Source organism: Aquarana catesbeiana, linkage group LG04 (genome assembly GCF_042186555.1).
Source record: "Aquarana catesbeiana isolate 2022-GZ linkage group LG04, ASM4218655v1, whole genome shotgun sequence".
In the NCBI taxonomy this organism is placed as follows: Eukaryota; Metazoa; Chordata; class Amphibia; order Anura; family Ranidae; genus Aquarana; species Aquarana catesbeiana.
This window is the reverse complement of record NC_133327.1, coordinates 45813224-45832360: the sequence shown is the minus strand read 5'-3', so window position 1 is coordinate 45832360 and position 19137 is coordinate 45813224. Positions and strand designations below refer to the sequence as shown.

The 19137-nt window shown below is 44.9% G+C and overlaps 2 protein-coding genes across 3 annotated transcripts in view; one reads left to right on the top strand and one right to left on the bottom strand.

Moving 5' to 3' along the window:
- EFHC1 (EF-hand domain containing 1) overlaps positions 1–6919 on the top strand; it is a 40688-nt gene extending 33769 nt beyond the window's left edge. For both annotated transcript variants that reach the window (XM_073625149.1, XM_073625148.1), the window contains exons 9-10: positions 3747–3895; positions 6737–6919. In XM_073625149.1, coding sequence (XP_073481250.1) covers positions 3747–3865 — 119 coding nt within the window. In that variant the 3' untranslated portion in view covers positions 3866–3895; positions 6737–6919. The remainder of the gene's footprint in view (positions 1–3746; positions 3896–6736) is intronic.
- Positions 6920–9332: 2413 nt separating this feature from the next.
- The window catches only part of TRAM2 (translocation associated membrane protein 2), a 108405-nt gene continuing 98600 nt past the window's right edge, over positions 9333–19137 (bottom strand). The window contains exons 10-11 of the mRNA XM_073625150.1: positions 18933–19105; positions 9333–17110 (exon numbers count right to left, since the gene is read on the bottom strand). Coding sequence (XP_073481251.1) covers positions 17037–17110; positions 18933–19105 — 247 coding nt within the window. The 3' untranslated portion in view covers positions 9333–17036. The remainder of the gene's footprint in view (positions 17111–18932; positions 19106–19137) is intronic.

Below are 19137 nucleotides of genomic sequence, written 5' to 3'. Positions count from 1 at the left end.
GCTCAGTGATTCATACTGCTTGCTACCTAGTTATATCCTTTAGGAACCCATGCCCATCAATAGATAATGGTCTATAGGCTCCCACGGTATACCTATTCACCTGGGGACATAATGCATACATAGGGCCCCTATACCTCCCAACATTTTGAGTTGGGAATGAGGGACACCTACTAGCAAACATAGGCATAGGACACGCCCCCCTGCCACACCCATTTAAAGGAAAATTAATTTTAAAAAAAGTTCATTAAATCCACAAGGGCTTTGTTTTACCACTCTTCCTTTTAATTGGCTTTTAAAATTTACAAACGCAGCAATTTAGAAATTGGATGAAAGGTTTAGCACTGGGAAACACTTTTTGAAAGATAAAAAGTGCATTTTATATACGACTATATGGATCAGACTAAAATGAGGGACAAAATGAGGAGGGAAGAGGGACATTGCTCCAAATCAGGGACAATTGGGAGCTATGGAGCCCCATTTACACTTGTGAATGGGGCCAACACCGATTACATGCGAGAACCCCAATGGGTTCATCCAAAGTTGATCACTTGCAGATAATTGCTCTACAATTGTGATTACATGCGAGCGGCCGCAATTAGCTGTGGGGGGGGGGGGGGGGGTGACTGCCTCTAGCCAGGGACAGATTTAGACTTGGGGAGGCTCGGGGCACTTCAGGTTTGGGGGTTCTCTCATAAACAGATTTGATTTACATTCTCAATGAGTGTCACATATTTTTAAAATGCATGACACATTGTCATTCTGAGGTCATGCTTACACACATACGCCCAGTCATAATGCTCTATGTGTGGTCCATTTGAGCTGCCAAAATTCATTTTTAAAAACAATGCAATATACCAGTCCAGAGTAAAAACTTTACATGTGATTGCTGACAAAATATTACTTTCTTTGATTAAATATATCTTGGAAAGTCATTTTTTATTATATATTTTGGTGTTTAATTTTTTTTTTTTTTGTACTGGTTTTTATTATTTTTGTATAGAGATGGGCCCAGGGCAGTTACCCCTTTTGCCCCCTTATAAATCCAGCACTGCTTCCAGCAGCTAATTGCCGAGAACCCTCGCTGGGGTTCTGGCATGTAATCGGTGTTGGTCCTATTTGCATGTGTGAGTGGGGGTCAACATACCCCCCCAACATTTTGAGATGGGAATGAGGGACACCTACTAACAAACGTATGTAGACATAGGACACGCCTCCTGCCGCACCCCCTTAAAGGGGTTGTAAAGTTAATTTTTTTTTTTTTTTAAATAACAAACATGTTATACTTACCTCCACTGTGCAGCTCGTTTTGCACAGGGTGGCCCCGAACCTGGTCTTCTGGGGTCCCTCGGCGGCTGTTTCAGCTCCTCCCCGAAATAACTAACCACCTTAATGCGAGCTCCCTCGCATGGTGGTTAGTTATTGCGGGCACACTCCCGTGATACAGCCGGCGGCTATAGCCGCGCGCTGTATCACTCGGCTCCGCCCCCCCCGGCGCGCCGCGTCATTGGATGTGATTGACAGCAGCGCGAGCCAATGGCTGCGCTGCTTTCAATGCATCCACTGTAGCCAATCAGCGGCCAGGCTGAGCGGCTTAATGGATGTCGGGAGCGAGCGGATTACTTTTGAGGTGTCAGGTAAGTAAAACGGGGGGGGCTGGGGGCGGCGGTATTATCGGAAGTTTTTTCACCTTAATGCATAGAATGCATTAAGGTGAAAAAATGTATACCTTTACAACCCCTTTAAAGGAGAATAAAAAAAAAAAGTGGTTAATTAAATCCACAAAGACTTTTTTTTACCACTACTATTCCTTTATATTGGCTTTTAAAATGTACAAATGCAGCAATTTAGAAATTGGATAAAAAGTTTAGCACTGGGAAACACTTTATGAAAGATAAAAAGTGCATTTTATATACAACTCTATAGATTAGACCAAAATGAGGGACAAATGAGGGGGAAAGAGGGACATTGCTCCAAATCAGGGAAAGTCCCTCCAAATCAGACAGTTGGGAGCTATGGGTCATTCAACTTACTTTATATAGGGGCTTCAAGTGTGGTCCTTGACATAATGAAAGGGCCACACATAATATTTAGAGAACGTACTGCTAAAGCAAGCTGTTAGAACTTGAAAACATGGAACAGAAGATGGTCAGAGACTATAGACATACTATATGAGTTATTAAAAGACTGGGGCCATGCTTCAGAAGACTGTCAGGCTTTATACATTACATGAGACTGCTAGAGATCATTGCTATTTTTTTTTGTTCTGTTTAGATTGAGTGAGGAATTAGAACATATTTTTATCAGTTTTTATTGCTATCTGTGCCCTCGTTAAGGAGATTCACCCTCTCTATTTGTCCTGTTTGCCATTATCATTGAAAGTGAAAGTAAAAGTAAAAGAAAATCCCAAACTTTGGGTTGTCCCCAGAAAAGTAATAGAGGGGAAATATTCCAATTGGGCAGTGGCAGCTGCTCATAAGATTAGGGGGCGCATGCCCCCCTAATCCATGCGCCTGGCCCCTAATCTCTATGCAGGGCACCAGACGCATGGATTTCAATTGGGTTTTTTAACTTTTTGAAGCACATGATTAGAGCCTGAGGCTCCAATTGGCTTTAAAAAGGTGCACCCCAAGCCCACCCACTTTTGTGACATTAGCGATTTAATATTCACTATGGTCTTCCTGCTTCTCCTCCCAGCCAATCAGCCAATTGGCAAGGAGGAAAAGCAGGGGGAAGCCGTGACCTGAATGGGGTAAGTGCGGGGTGGTGGGGTGGGATGGGGGAGTGAGGGGGCCAAGTGTGTTTGCTGGGGAAAATAGTTCTGGTGACCTGGGGGTCCCCAAGGAATTCCCTTAAAGTGGGTGTAAACCCAAAAAAAAAACAAATTAAGGCTTGCACCTTGTACAGTATAGGATTTCATGGCATCTGTGCCCAGTCTTGCCACGAAGAGTAAATCCAGCTCTGAGCAATCCTCTTATCTTTTTTCAGTGAGATAAAGACAGCCCGAGAAAAAGGAGTCTGTTTCTCCCCCTTGCTGTGAGTGACAGGTGATTTACATATCTCATGCATGAGTGTGAGAGAGAGATTCTGTGTACTTCAGATCCCCTCCTCCTTTCTTCTCCAGCTCCGAGGATTGGCTGCTCCACACCTCCAAGTGTGGTGACTTTTCTGGGTTTTGATTGGATGTTAGTGATCATAGTAGAAGTTCGGTATAAGAAATACACAGGAGAAAATGCATGTTGACAAGGGGAGTGTAGAGGTGGGCGGGGAGTTTACTGACATCACGACTCCACCCACCGAGCTCCAGACAACAGACCCACCCACAGAATCCGCAGTTTTTTGGGTCTCATAACAGACAGAGGGGAGACACTTGACAGGTAAAGATACATGCAGGAGGCATATATATCCTTATAGATAACCCCTATGGCAGTAGTTTAGAAAGGATGCGAATGGGTTTACATCCACTTTAATTTGCAGGGATTTCCTCTCACGTCCTGTTTGGCTATGGGACAGGAAGTAAGGGGAAATCTCCGCAATGGGACACAGATGCTGAAAAAAAAAAATCTGACTGGGGTTATAGCCCTCCCTTGCTCTATCCAAAATGAAAAGCAAAAATGTTGCCTATAGTTCCTTCTTTAAGCTCCTCACAGTCCTTCTATAAAAATATTGTGCCATGTTTGATATTAAAAAACAAAACATAAGAAAAAAAAAGTGCAAAGAATAAATTTAATTTCCTCTGTATTTTCCAGTGTTCAGGCACAGATTCATCATCACAAATGCAGATGAGTATGTCCTAAATTACATAAGGGCTCACAAAGACCAGTTTCCTAGTGAAGTGCTGAATTCGCTGGAGAGCCACTTACAATAATCGTCCACTAGAGGGAGACAGAGTACAAAGGTAAGAGAAATATTTGCAGGAAACAGAATTCTAAATGCATTTAAAGGACATCATTGTCTAATTACAAGATCGCATCAGACGCCTAAAAAACATATGTAAAAATGCATCCAAAAGCCACTTGCAAATATTACAGAAAGGGTAAATTAATCCTTAAATGAAATTGAGAAAACTTGGTGGCTGCAATTAGTTACATCTACTACTGAAAATACAAATTTTCTACCCAAAATAGCTAAAAAGATCAGTTCCCATTTCCTCTGATTTGACATTAAACTCAATGCCAGCTTCCTTAAGTCTGTACCTTTACTTTAAACAATGGCTTACCTGGCTCTGGCCCACAGATGAGTTCCTGCTAGGCCTACAGTAAGGTGCTACTGCCAGAAAATACTACCAGAACAGATTTCAGCCTGTAATAGAAACATAACCTGTCTTAAGCCTAGTATACACGATCAGAAAATCATACGATAATCTGATCGTTAGTACACAGCTTTTGAGAGCTGACCTGTACAGGTCGTGCAAAATGATCCGAAGGGACAAGCATGAAAATGTTTCTCGTATGATACCAGGTCGTATGATTTTCATCTAATCAGTACAGGTTTTCGGCTGAAAATACAATACAAATACACTACATCACAATTTTTATTTTCGTAGCTTTAGTAACCTCTTCATTTTCAATATGGAGATATTAAAAAAAACAGACAATCATTCGTCCAATATATTCTCATCATGTGTACCAGGCTTTAGATAACCATTGGTCACTCTAAGAAAAACTCAATTTTTGCAAGGTTATCAACCACTGGGACGTGAACTGCCTCCAGTTGCTGATCCCCCAACCTCCCATAGTGGCCTACGGTGCCCCTTAACCCCTCAGTGCCCCCAAGCTGCTTGAGATACCTTAGCCCCCTACAGTGTTCCCCAGCCTGCTATAGAGCCTCCATCCCCCATAGTGTCCCCTATCTCCAACAGTGCTTCCAAGCCCCTGCAGTGCCCTCCAGTTTCCCATAGTGCCCCTACAAAGCCACCCGCCCTCTCTAGAGACCTCATCCCCCACAGGACCCACAGGACCACCAAGTCTGCTGGACATTTGCAGCCATAGGTCCCCTGAACTTCAAACTCGGTAGTTAAGGGTTCCTGGACGCCCCCTAGCTGCAGCCAAAATTTGGGGTCTCTGAACCCAAAGGGTCCCGAAATGACATTGCTGCAGATGGACTCAGTTGACCGACTTTGGGGCCCCGTATCTCGGGGCCACTTAGTTCTATGAACCCCAAATTTGGTGTGCAAACCCAGTGGAACTAGCACCACAAAATAGCTGGGGTTTCTAGCACCAAGTGGCCCCGAGATACAGGCCCCCAAAAACTGGTTCAGAAAATGTCAAGCACTTTTCTGCAGCAGAGAATGACATTTTCCAAACCGGGTTTGGGGCCCCGTATCTCAGGGCCACTTGATGCTAGGAACCCCAGCTTTGGATATGTTATGGAACCAGTTCCACTGGGTTTGCACACCAAATTTGGGGTTCCTAGCACAAAGTGGCCCTGAGATACGGGGCCCCAAATTCGGTTCGGAAAATGAATTTTTTTTCTGCAGAAAAGTGCTTGACTCGAGTATAAGTCGAGGGGGGCACTTTCAGCACAAAAAAATGTGCTAAAAAACTCAACTTATACTCGAGTATATACGGTAATTAACCATCTTGTCTCACCTCACAGACCCCTCATTTGAATAATCATTTATAAAAGAATCTGAAAAAAAAAACAGATCCAAATGTTACATTTATAAAAACAAAGGGCAAAAAAACCTAAGCATTTTTAGTGCTTTTTGCAGAAAACGGACCGCAGTTCATTTAACATGGTTTCCTATGGGACATGTTCACATCTTTAGCTTTAGCTTTTTTTCCAGCCGCTGCATTCTTGAAAAGGATCAGGGACTTTTAAATGCAAAACTTTAATGGAAAAGCTGCAGAAAAGCATGTAGTGCGGTTTTGCATAAAAAAAAAAAATGCACATCGCAAATCGCGGCAAAATTGCGTGCGCAAAAACGCACAGCAAAAAAAAGCACTGCAAACATGGATCAAAAGCAAACTGCATAGGTGTGAACCGAGCCTAGGGTTGAGAGCCACTGTTCTAGACATAATGATAGCCATTACAAACAATGTAGCTTTAACCAGTAGGAATGGGACATTTCAGACACAAGAAAAAAAATTACAAATGAGCATTTGAAACAAAGGTCATTTCTAGGGCCAATATATCCAAGGACAAGATTCTAAACTATGGGGGCGGCCACTTAGAGGAAATGACAGTAGGCATGTATGTCAGGACTGAGGAGGGCGTGCAGCGATACACTTTGGGCCCTCAAGATTTCACTCAATCTACTCCTCCCAGGATTCCCCCTCTCTTCCAGACAGTAACTGGAGAGTATCCAGGGCTGACGCTGAGCACCATGGAGCAGACGTGGCCTAAATATGTAATAATTCCTGAGCAGTGAGTCACAGGGGCCGGATAAAGTAACGCAAACACACAGCCGCCACAGACAAATTTGGCTTTTCACTGAGAATACCAGGCCTCATTTATTAAAGTGTCCAGAAGTTCTTGGTGCATGTTAAGAACAAGGGTCTCCCTTTCATACTCCTAGGAGTAGCATGGGAAAAGGAGATGGAGAACCTCAATGGCTGCTCCAAGAAATGGGACCAGTTCCTTCAGATTCCAAGACATAAGGTCTCATGGGTCCTCAACACATCCCTGACTACTGTGCAGAATGTTTTATAGCCTCCTACAGTGCTAATCTAATGCTATGGGAAGTTGTTCAGTGTCATCTTATCTGTTATCCTAACACTGGTCTGTCTGTTCATAGCACTTCTGATCTCCAAGAGACGCCCAACTGACCAATCACCTGTGAGATGACATCAAGGGCGGCAATCAGTGACATCACAGCATAAAGGCGGATTATTATTCATTACTCTCCAGCCTCAGAAGTGGGGTACAAATGATATTTATTGCATGCTTCTATTGAAAGAATAAAAAAAACTTTAATTTTGTTCATTGTATCCCTTTGGATTCTTAATGATATACCAGATGGGGCACATATAGGACAGTGGAGCTGCCAGAAAATGTGTAAAGTTTTGATTAATTACTATGGTCAGGAGTCGTGCAACCTATTTTAAAAAGCCCTATATTAGGGGTCTTCACCTTATCTTTTTCAATCATCCAAAAGATTTATAAAGTATATCACATACCTTTTGTACTCACCTCAATCCTTCAATATTGCACCATAGCTTTGAAGTGAACCTATTGAAACATGGAAGCAGTGCTGCACTTTTCTTCTGAAAATGCTAGTTGCCTGGTTGTCATAATGACCCTTTCACTTACATATAGAAAGAGTTCTGATCTGCATGTTTTTTTTCCAGGCCAGTGGCTTTATGCATAAGCAGCATGGCAGCCAGGCAATTGTAGTATCCGTGTTACTGCCCCGCCTTCTGCCTGTTTTTTGGTCCACCTGCACCACTGACCCACCACCTGCTAGCTCTTTGGCAGTGAGTCGGTGGCCCGGCTACACCAATAAACCTGTGCCACCGCCCTGCTTGTTCTTTGGTCTACCTGAGCCAGCTCTTTCATCTACTTGTACCACTGCCCTTCTATTGCTAGATCTTTGATCTACCCTATGCAACGGTTTCTTCTCTTTCCATTTTTTTTTGGTCTACCTAAGCCACCTCTCCTCTCAAGTACCTCCTACTACCCTTCACAGCAAGCACAGCAGTGTGCAAGCCACACTTTAACTTTCGCCAGGCCTTATGTGACCCTCACACTCCGTTTTGTAGCCAGAATGTGGAGGAACTCCATTCCACCACCTCCAGCTCTCTCACCCTCGGCTGCCAGGGGTGTCACAGAAAAAGCCTTATGTGTTTACAAGGGGTAGCTTTGCTCTCAGTGGCTCCCGGAACAGATCCCTGCACATACTCACAGCTGGGCACAAATCCCCAGAATCTGAGAGAGAGAGAACAATCTCCCTGCAACGGGAGGCAGAGCCGCCTACACATGGAGGTACTAAAGCCGGGCCAGGTAGGAGAAAGAGATGCGAAGAAGCTTGGGGGAGGAATTGGGGTTGCATAGTGCAGCCCCTAAACCCTGCACTCCATACACAGCACACCCCTAAATTATTCTGAACTCTGTACACAGCACCCCCCCAAATTATTCTGCACTCTGTACGCAACACCCCCCCAAATTATTCTGCACTCTGTACGCAACACCCCCCCAAATTATTCTGCACTCTGTACGCAACACCCCCCCAAATTATTCTGCACTCTGTACGCAACACCCCCCCAAATTATTCTGCACTCTGTACGCAACACCCCCCCAAATTATTCTGCACTCTGTACGCAACACCCCCCCAAATTATTCTGCACTCTGTAAGCAAAACACCCCCAAATTATTCTGCACTCTATAAGCAAAACACCCCCAAATTATTCTGCACTCTGTACGCAACACACCCCCAAATTATTCTGCACTCTGTACGTAACACACCCCTGAACTCTGTACCCAACACACCCCTGAACCCTGCATTCTGTACGCAACACACCCCTGAACCCTGCATTCTGTACGCAACACACCCCTGAACCCTGCACGTGACACACTCCTGAACCCTGCACGTGACACTCCTGAACCCTGCACCCTGTACGTGACACACTCCTGAACCCTGCACCCTGTACGTGACACACTCCTGAACCCTGCACCCTGTACGTGACACACTCCTGAACCCTGCACCCTGTACGTGACACACTCCTGAACCCTGCACCCTGTACGTGACACACTCCTGAACCCTGCACCCTGTACGTGACACACTCCTGAACCCTGCACCCTGTACGTGACACACTCCTGAACCCTGCACCCTGTACGTGACACACTCCTGAACCCTGCACCCTGTACGTGACACACTCCTGAACCCTGCACCCTGTACGTGACACACTCCTGAACCCTACACGTGACACACTCCTAAACCTTGCACGTGACACACTCCTGAACCCTGCACGTGACACACTCCTGAACCCTGCACCCTGTACGTGACACACTCCTGAACCCTGTACATGACACACTCCTGAACCCTGCACCCTGTACGTGACACACTCCTGAACCCTGCACCCTGTACGTGACACACTCCTGAACCCTGCACGTGACACACTCCTGAACCCTGCACCCTGTACGCAACACCTACAGAGTTCAGGGTTCAGGTGTGTGTTACATACAGAGTGCAGGGTTCAGGAGTGTAATACACTCCTGAACCCTGCACTCTGTAGGTAGCGAAAACCCAACTGGCCCTTTGAGGGAAACCATACTGCTGATGCGACCCGTTAGCCACCACTGGAATGTAACAGGAAAGATATAAACTGATACATCCACCAATTATATTACTCATAACAGAAAATCAACTTCAGACACATTGTGATGCTTCTACATCTTTTTTATTTAATTTTTTTGGGAAAATATCTGTCAGTTTACAAAACAGATTTGCAATTTTATTTCAACAATCATTTGTATAAAATGCCCCCCTCCCCCCCCACGTCCAACAACAGCATAGTAACATAATAGGAGAGATCAAGGCACTTACAAAAATATCTAAGAATATAAGATGGAGGCCAAACACTGAAAATACAAGATTCCCTTGAGCTTGTTTGGTCCATTGAAGAAACACAGTCAAAGCACAGATTGAAGGGAAGCATAGATGGGGAAGGCACATTCTGACATTGAAAATTAGTCGCTCCAGAAATCTTAGTAAAAAATGCCACGTTATTATGGTATACAGTATAAGGAGACCTGCAGAGGCGTACATGTCTATAGCGGAATCAGAGCAACTAGAATTTCTGCAGGAGAACCAAAAGTTAGGTAGGGTGTATTTAGGCACTTAAAAAAAATGCCTCATTCACATGTCCTGACCCAGAAAGTGAAGGTAAACCTGATGCCCAATAAATGTAACTGATACTTTGCTCACTTGAAAAATGTTGCCTTTGCCAGGGTCCCAACAAAAACCCAGATCACTTTGTACTGCAACCAGATTATGTGGGCACTGGATCTAACCAATCCCCTTCCATTTCTGCCTTACTACTGATAGGCCAGGCTACGTATCACAGCCATGGGCCAGCCAACAGTAAGGTGAAACAGGTGGCTAGGGACCAGCCCAGAGCCAATGAGCATGGAAGCACCCCCCACCCAGAGACCCAAAGTCCAGCATAGGACCGGTTTGTTTACATCTTCCCCACTGTGCCAAGTTAGTGTTTCTCAATTCCAGTGCTCAAAGTGCACCAACAGGTCATGTTTTCAGGATTTCCCTCAGATAAAATTACAAAGGCAGTGAAACTGATCAAATCACTTGTGCAAAATAATGGGAAGCCTGAAAACATGACCTGTTGGTGCGCCTTGAGGACTGGAATTGAGAAACTCTGCTTTAAGTTCAGTTCACACAGGCGCTAACAAATGCATTTCAACACTTGCAGCATTGCATTTCCATAGCTTTAAGGCAATTCATGAAGGGCTCGTTCACATTTCCTTTGGTCTCTGAAGAGCGATCCACTTTAACTCCTTAAACCCTGCACTAGCATCCTGCAAACACGTGCAATACAGAGCAACCCCATTCACCTGAATGGGTCGGTCTCAGCGGGCACCATGCCCACCGAAAGTGACAGAGGGTATAATTCCTGCCACGGCAGCAAATGGGGAGCAGTAAAAACCTTGCTCAGGGCTGACCAGGCATGGATTATAAGGCAGACAATACTACTGCCTCCTGAAAGCCCATTTTTTTTTTGACAGCTGAAGAGGCTTTTTGATTAAGAATACAGCGCAGCAACCACAAGCCTAGCGTTTAGCTCACAGATGTTGCCCCGTTTACTTGAATATATCATGTTTGGTGGTGGTACTGCCCACCGAAGGCAAGAGGAGGAATAAGGTCTGCAACGCTGCAAAGCATCGCGGTCGTGACATATATTTACACCCCCTTCCATCTGCCTTTGAAATATTAGGCCCCTTTCACACCAGTGGACCGGGTGTGAAATGGGGTCTGCCAGTCCGCTGACACCCACCCACATCCAATCTGATCCGGGCTGCTAAAAATCAGAGATGAATGGCGATACCTTCGCCATCCATCCGGCGGATCGGATGACAATTGGATGGAAACGGACATGCATTCTATTTCCATCCGAATGCCCCTTTGATGAGAGTGGGCTGTGTCCACCATGCAGAGCGGACACGGACCTGTCATTCGCCTGCTCAGTGGGGATCAGCGGACAGACCCCCCGCTGTGCAGGCGGGTCCGCTTGGATGGATCCGCTATGTCTGAAAGGGGCCCAAGAAAGGGGCAGTTGGGAGGGTAGTAAAGACATGCCTTAACCACTTAATTTTTACCCCACAACCACAAGTGTAAACTAAGCATACAAGCAAGAGCTTCCTAAAAGGTCTTGTAGGCCATTTAGGGCACCTCATGGCATGCTGTCATTGACTTCACTTAAGGCAAACTCTGCAATTCACCAATGCTGGCAGGATCAAACAACAAGCACAAAGCACAGAAATGCATTCTGAATCATGAGTGTGCGCTCACTCACATGGCCATCCTTTTCAGCCATGGCAGCAGCGAGATCAGAGGGTGGACCAAGGCTGGAGAGGCTCCCCCGCTCCCACTTCCAGCTCAGATCGGCTTCGTGATCTGAGCCAGAAGTTCATCCCCCCTCCTTTCCCCACGGTCTTCTGGGACACATCACAGGTCCCAGAAAATGACGGGACCAGTCACATTGCGAAGTAGGAAACAGGCTGTGAAGCCGCAAGGTTTCACTTCCTGTTTCCCTTTCTACAGATGCCGGCGCCCACACCCCATGGCGATCGAAGGAAATTGCAGGATCCCTGGACAGGCAAGTGTCCTTATATTAAAAGGTCAGCAGCTACAGTATTTGTAGCTGCTGACTTGACCCATAGCTGGGTCAAATCTTGGCCTGTTCAGCAGGGACAGGTCGAGATTTGATCCATCTATGTGCAGGCTGGTTGTCCTATTTTTTCACATGCGATTACTTCCACCAGCTACGGCCGTTAGCAGTAATCAGTGTGTTCAATCAGCCAGGAAGACTCCCCGCCAAAAGAACACAATAGAGCTGCGGGATAGATTCCCCCATCAACACTGACTGTGTTGATGAGGGAATCGAGTAATTTTCTTTCCTTCCACCAAAATTACATAATCTAAGGGCTGCTTTACACGCAAGTATGCAATAAAGATCATTCCTGGAGTGGAGCTTTAAGAAAGCCATTATTTCCATAGGTTTTTAAGGCACAATGGGAAGATGAGCAGTGCTGGGAAATTAGGAGATGGAAACGCCTGGTGCCTTCTGTAATGTGGGTATGGCATTTTGTGGCGGTCAAACTACATCCGGTTTTGATATATGGCCACACCACCCGTACACCACCTCCAGCAATTACTTGGATGAGAACTTAAATTTAGTAGGCATAGTTCATTCAGTTTATTTAAGTTTTGCATAACTTCATTATGTGGCCAGGATTATGGCAAAGATTTAACGCACTGCAAGAATAATTTGTCATGACACATCAGCAGAGAATGCCAACATTGAAGGTATTAATAGTGGCACCATATACAGTATTGGGACGGAGCACATGACTAAAGGAAATAGACACCCTCCCTATTGGCACTCATTTAGAAAAATTCCTCCAGGTGAAGTATGAATCGTGATGGAGCATTTGTGCACAATTAATGGTAGCGGCACTGTGCATAATAGTGATCCATCTTGTGCAATTAATCATAACATATATTTGTAACAAGACTGCATGACTCGAAAAAAAACAAAAAAAAACAAAACTTCCCAATGCAGCTTTCTGAGGTCTAGATTGTCCTTTGCAGGAAGCAGGTTTTCCTTTGAATAAAATGGTTCTGATCTTGAAGGAATCCAAAAGGAGGACGAGTCACCACTCACAGAAACAACGTTACATTTTGCGCACATGCACCTGACAAAGACCTGGAGGCACCATAAAAGATCTCTGAACAGAAAGGCGTAGATTTTTTAAAAATATAGTACAAGCTTATGTTAGGTTTTCATTGTAGACAGAATGGTGCTGAAGCAGGTAGATCCAGGGAAATCGTGACACAGAGGGCCTGAATCCCGAAAAGTTATGTAGACTTTTAGCTAGCATCCAGAATACTAGAAGATCAAGAAGCCAAGGCAGATGGATTTCCAGGTCCCAAACTATCCTTCTGTAAGTTAAGAGCCTCTGTCAAAAAAGCAGCGACGTAGGAAGCACAAAAGCAGAAATCTATCCAGATCCGGAAACTAAAAAATAAATTTCCTTGACAGGACGACAAAGGCACGGTATTTGTCCCTTCTCCACCCCTGTGTAGCCATCATCTGGACTTCCAATGACCTTTTGGGTCACAGGTGGTTTCAGCCAAACTGTTTAAAGGGTAAGCCCCCCAAAATGATTATTTAGTTCTAGTTGGGTTTGTTGAAGGTCTCCAGGACAGGTCCCACTTCTGTTCCCGTTTCCCCAGCCACAATAGACCTGATTAGGTTTTAGCAGGCGTGTACACTTTGCAGAACTTTGTGTATTCCTATGGAGTTTGCAGGCAGGAAAAGCCACCACTGCCACTTAGTAAAAAGCGGAGGGGGTCCTGTCATTACAATTTTTTTTTTTTGTTTTAAGCAGAGCTTTTTTTTCCCCATGCACTGCATGGATTAACTGCTTGTTTTTGTCCAGGGGACACACTAAAAGGCTATACTTACCCGATCCTTTAGATCCTCAAATAAAAAAAAAAAGAAAAAAAGCGCTCCCCCACATCCAGCGATGGACTGTTCCTGCCGTTCTCATGTCCAGGGCAGGTCTATGGGCGTGATGACTTCAGATACAGTCCACTGCACATGAGCAGCAGGGACCAGTCTTTGGAGGATCGGTGGATTAGGCAAGTATAGCTCTGCTCTCCTCTAGACAAAAAAAAAATTAGCAGTTAACCCATGCAGTGCGGGCAACATTTATGGAATTCTTTAAAAGTGATATTAAAGGCTGAGTTTTTTTTCTTTAAAAAAAATAAACATGTTATACTTACCTGGTCTGCGCAATTATTTTGCACAGAGCAGGCCAGATCCTCCTCTTCTTGCTGGCCCATCCCTCCTGCCCCCATAGCAAACAGCTTGCTAAGGGGGCTTCTGAGCCACTGCTCTGTCTGTCCATTCAGACACACAGTGCGGCTCGGCCAAGTCCCTGCTCCCCCCGCCCCCTTGACCAGTGCCCCCAATAGCAAGCTGCTTGCTATGGGGGCACTGGTGTGTGCTCGCTCCCTGCTCTATACGTCCTTAAGGCATGCCCCCCGCTCTCTACTCATTGTCTCACTGGCTGCGATTGACAGTGCACTGCTGTCTCAGCCAATGAGGAGACAGAGACCCCAGAGAGGCACTGCCTTGTGCACAATGCTGGAACGAGATGGGGCTCAGGTAAAGTATTAGTGGGGGGGCTGCTGCACACAGCTTTTTTACCTTCATCCAAAAAACGCACAAAAGGTAAAAAAAAAACCTTGAGCCTTTACAAGAACTTCAAATCTTCCTCACCTTCAAGTGGAGAAAAAATAAAAAGCAGATAATACTCTTCATAACCCTTATGCTGTGGCTAGAGATAAACATTTTCTGTAGTGGCTAAAACACATCCTAAAATGTTCTGGCCGACTTACACTATGTTGCAGCATGCTGCTCATTTCTGTCACCTATGTGCCATATTATTTGGACACAGTGAAGATCACAATAGTTTGACTTATGATTTTACAATAACCGTAGTCTGCGTACAGATACAGGATATGCTTTATAGATTGGAGCAACAAAGTTGAATAGGTAGAACAGGTTACATTTTCCTTGCGGATCACCAATCCATGAATTACATATAGCGTTTATCCCTAGTAGTGGTCCCCAGTATCAATGTAACATTTTATGGGACCCCTGATGCCCCTTTCACACCAGCGGACAGATCGGATCTGCCTGAAAAACATACCACCTATTGTCCTCCATGGAGCGGCAGATGTCCGGCATTTAATCCACCAGGAACAGACGGATGGGGAACGAATCCCGGCAGATCGGATGGCAGTTGGATGGAAGCAGACAGGCAGTTCGTTGCCATCTGGCCACCCATTAGCGGGCTGTGTCCGGGTCCGCTCTGCATAGCGGAGCGGGCACGGACTTGTCATCTACTTGCTCAGCCAGGATCAGCGGAGAGATACCTCGCTGAGAAGGCCAAGCTGCTTGATGGATTCAACTCTGTCTGAAAGGGGTCTTAAAGCTCAACTCCAGGTATGATCTTCAGTGCATACCTACATTGCTCCAGCTTGGCACAGTAAGCATGCATATCATATTTGAGAGGCTGCTGGGAAAGCGCACAATCCATGACAATAGAGCGTTAGGGCTGAACTTCTGGATTGATCCCTATTGCATACTTACATAGTTTCAGCTTAGACCAATGTAAGTACATACAGTATAACTCATGCCACCTGATAGGGAACTGGGGAAGCTCACAATGTAGTCGGCGCTACTACAGTGATCTTTGGGTTCCTGTGCCAATTGGTTTCTTCTCCAAAGGGGGCTGCTCACTCTACACTGCTGCCATTTATGCAATGCTTTTAAGATGTTATTTGCTTGGATGTGGTGGAGATAGCAACACCACCGCCCTTCCTGGTCCAACAGCAAACACTCTATATTCAAGGTGTTTTGTAAATGGCGGCAGTGCTGAGCGGGAGATTGCCTTTGGTCAGTGTGCAGAAGGGAAGCCGCTTGCATAGTATTCTAGCAGAGCCGGGAAGATTGCAGCTATCATTGTAGTAGTGCCAACTACATGGTGAGCTTCGTCAGTGCCCCCACCTCAGGTGGTATGAGATATGCACACCTACATTGGTCCAAACTGAACCAACGTGCAATAAAGTGTTCAGCTTTAACATTCTATTGTCATGGCTTTGACAACTACTGTATTTCCAACTGAAGCATTAATGGATGACTGAGGTTTAACAATCCTGGGAACAGAGAAGATTGTGGGACCCTATTTGGGTTCCCAACTAATGCTACACAATCAATCTATTAAGCCCGTATCCAGTAACCAACAAGACTTTTGTTGAAAATAATTGACAGCAAAAGCTTGCTAGTTTGTGAACAAAGGTGATTTTTTTGCTGTGGTCAGGCAAGGTCTGAGGCACATAGATGGGGAGGAGGTAGGTTGGGTCCCCCTGTGCAGCAGTTATTTAAATCTTATCATAGTTGTCCAAAACAAGACAAGATTGGCGGGTTAGATAATCCTGGTGCAGTGGATCTTGGTGGGTTGGATAATCCTGGTGCAGTGGATCTTAGCGGGTTGGATAATCCTGGTGCAGTGGATCTTAGCGGGTTGGATAATCCTGGTGCAGTGGATCTTAGCGGGTTGGATAATCCTGGTGCAGTGGATCTTGGCTGGTGGATAATCCTGGAAACCTTTAAAAAACAGGAGGGTCATCAAAGCCATTATCTATAGGACGCCTGCAAAACAAAAGGTTTCTTTCCATTCCTCTGCAAATTGCTTACGAAGAACAACATTTTTATGCTGGGAGGTCAGAAAATGCCCAATAGGCCAGGAAATTTCTGCACTCAATTCTTCATCAACCATTACACTCCCACTCCGCAAGATGCAAAGTTCATTATGTTGGAGGAAAAAAAAAAAAAAAACTTCATTTGGCCAACCAAAAAGGTAATTCAGGTGTGGCAGTAGCCCAGCTCATGCGGTACAGCCAGGGAGGAGGTAGTGCTTCGAGCGGGCAAGTCAAAGGCATTCCGTGGAAACTGTGTAGTCAAAATTTGGAAGCATTTCAGCGAGTAACAAACTAAATGACAAAAACAAAAAAAAAATAAAATAAAACAGGAATACTGAAGAAAGTAATCAAAATGTCCAAGATCCGAGGCTTGACTGTACCAGCTTCTATCAGAAGCTATGTTCGGCACTTTGTAAAATTTTGTGTTTCATTTTAAATATGTAACAAAAGTAACTAAATGAGGATTCTTAAAGGCACTTTTTTTTGTTGGCCCACAAAGGGCTGTAGCATTGGCAGAAGTCCGGAGTACACTCTTAGTCCTGGTGGTCTTCCGGGTATTTCCAGGCTCTGCTGTAGAGTTTGGCGTTTACGGAGCTTTGATTTTTTTCTGTCGAGGTGTGGAACCATTCTCTGCTTTAAGCAGTCCATTTTCGTGATAACCTGGAAAGAACACAGCATATTGTTGGAAATAAAGACAAAAAAAAACACACAACAGATTATATACAGTGTAAACAGGAAATGCCAGTTATCAGCATTCCTCGCCTCTCACTGATAGCGCATGAGGAGAGGAGAGCCGGTAAGCGGCATTCCTCAGCGGGGACATGATCATCACTGCAGCCCCAACAGTGCCCACCAGAGATGCCTGTCAGCGCCGCCCATCAGTGCCAATAAGTGCTGTATATAAGTGTCGCCTATCTGTGCCACCTATCAGTGCAGACTCATCAGCACACATCAGTGAAGGAAAAAAAAATTCTTCTTAGAAAGGACAGGCAAAAACATTTGTGTATAGAGAGATAGAGTATAATATCTATCTATATCTTGATCTAGATAGAGAGAATAGATAGATAGATAGAGAGAATAGATAGAGAGAATAGATAGATAGATAGAGAGAATAGATAGATAGATAGATAGAGAGAGAGAATAGATAGATAGATAGATAGAGAGAATAGATAGAGAGAATAGATAGATAGATAGATAGATAGATAGATAGATAGAGAGAATAGATAGATAGATAGATAGATAGATAGAATAGATAGAGAGAATAGATAGAGAGAATAGATAGAGAGAATAGAGAGAATAGAGAGAATAGAGAGAATAGATAGATAGATAGATAGATAGATAGATAGATAGATAGATAGATAGATAGATAGATAGATAGATAGATAGATAGAATATATGTATAGGTATAATATATACACACACATAATATATATACATACACATATACACACATACATATATACACACACACACATACATATATACACACACTTTTTTTTTTTTTTTTTTACAAGTGATCACATTCCCTCTGCTCTCACCTGCATAAGAGCTGGGGGAGGGGAAACAGCAGCGCTCTGGTCTTCCCAGTGGAAGGCTTTGTGAGGGGTAAAGGGCAGGACAAGCCTAATCACTGAAGAGCAAGCAGAGTTCCCAAAACAGTGAGAGAACTGACCACACTGTTCTCTCCTACTTAGCATGGTCAGTTTTTAATAGGAAAGCAGAGGGACTGGCAGGAACAACAGGGACTTTACACAAAAGGAAGCAATACAAAGGGAACAGGATACTTTCTGATACAAGTACATGGTACAGTATGAAATACTGGGTTACATATTCTTTAAAAGGGGTTGTACACGCTAATGTTTTTTTCACCTTAATGCATCCTATGCATTAAGGCGAAAAAACACCTGGCAGTGACCGGCCCCCCAGCGCCCTCCCCGTTTTACTTACCTGAGCCCTGTATTTCCGACAGCGGAGAGGCGCTCTCCCTCTCCACATGGGGTTCCCGGCTCTTGATTGGAATAGATTGACAGCAGCACAGCCATTGGCTCCCGCTGCTATCAATCAAATCCAATGATGTGGGTGGCGGGGGGCGGGGCCGAGTCCGGCAGTCTGTGTCTATGGACGCAAATGCTGGACTCGGGAGTGCGCCCGCAAGGTAACCCCCCCCCCACTGGGAGAGTGCTTCTCCTAGGGGGGTTATCTGATGTGGGGAGGCTGGGGGACCCCAGAAGACTAGGTTCGGGGCCACTTTGTGCAAAACAAGCTGCACAGTGAAGGCAAGTATGATGTGTTTGTTATTTTAAAAAGAAAATTTGAAAAAAGGAGGGTTTACAAATCACTTTAAAGCAGAACTTCACCCAAAAGGGGAAGTTCCTCCTTCCTCGCTCCTCTAACGTTTGGGACATGATTTTTGGGGGGGAGGGGGCTGCTCCATACTACCGGTCAGATTGCTTCAGCAATCTTACCGTCTTATTTCTCTTACCTGACTCCCTTTTGAGCACCTTCAGCTGTTGTTTGGGTATGACAGGAGCGATGGCGGTCTTCTTCTTGGCAGCCTGCTCCTTACAAGACTCCCGCCAACGGCGCAGCTGGAAGTGAATGAACCGCCACATCATCCACGTCTGTGAAATGCACATCATGAGAAGTACAATCATCCTGCGGAGATAAGGAGATGTTACAGGCAGCAG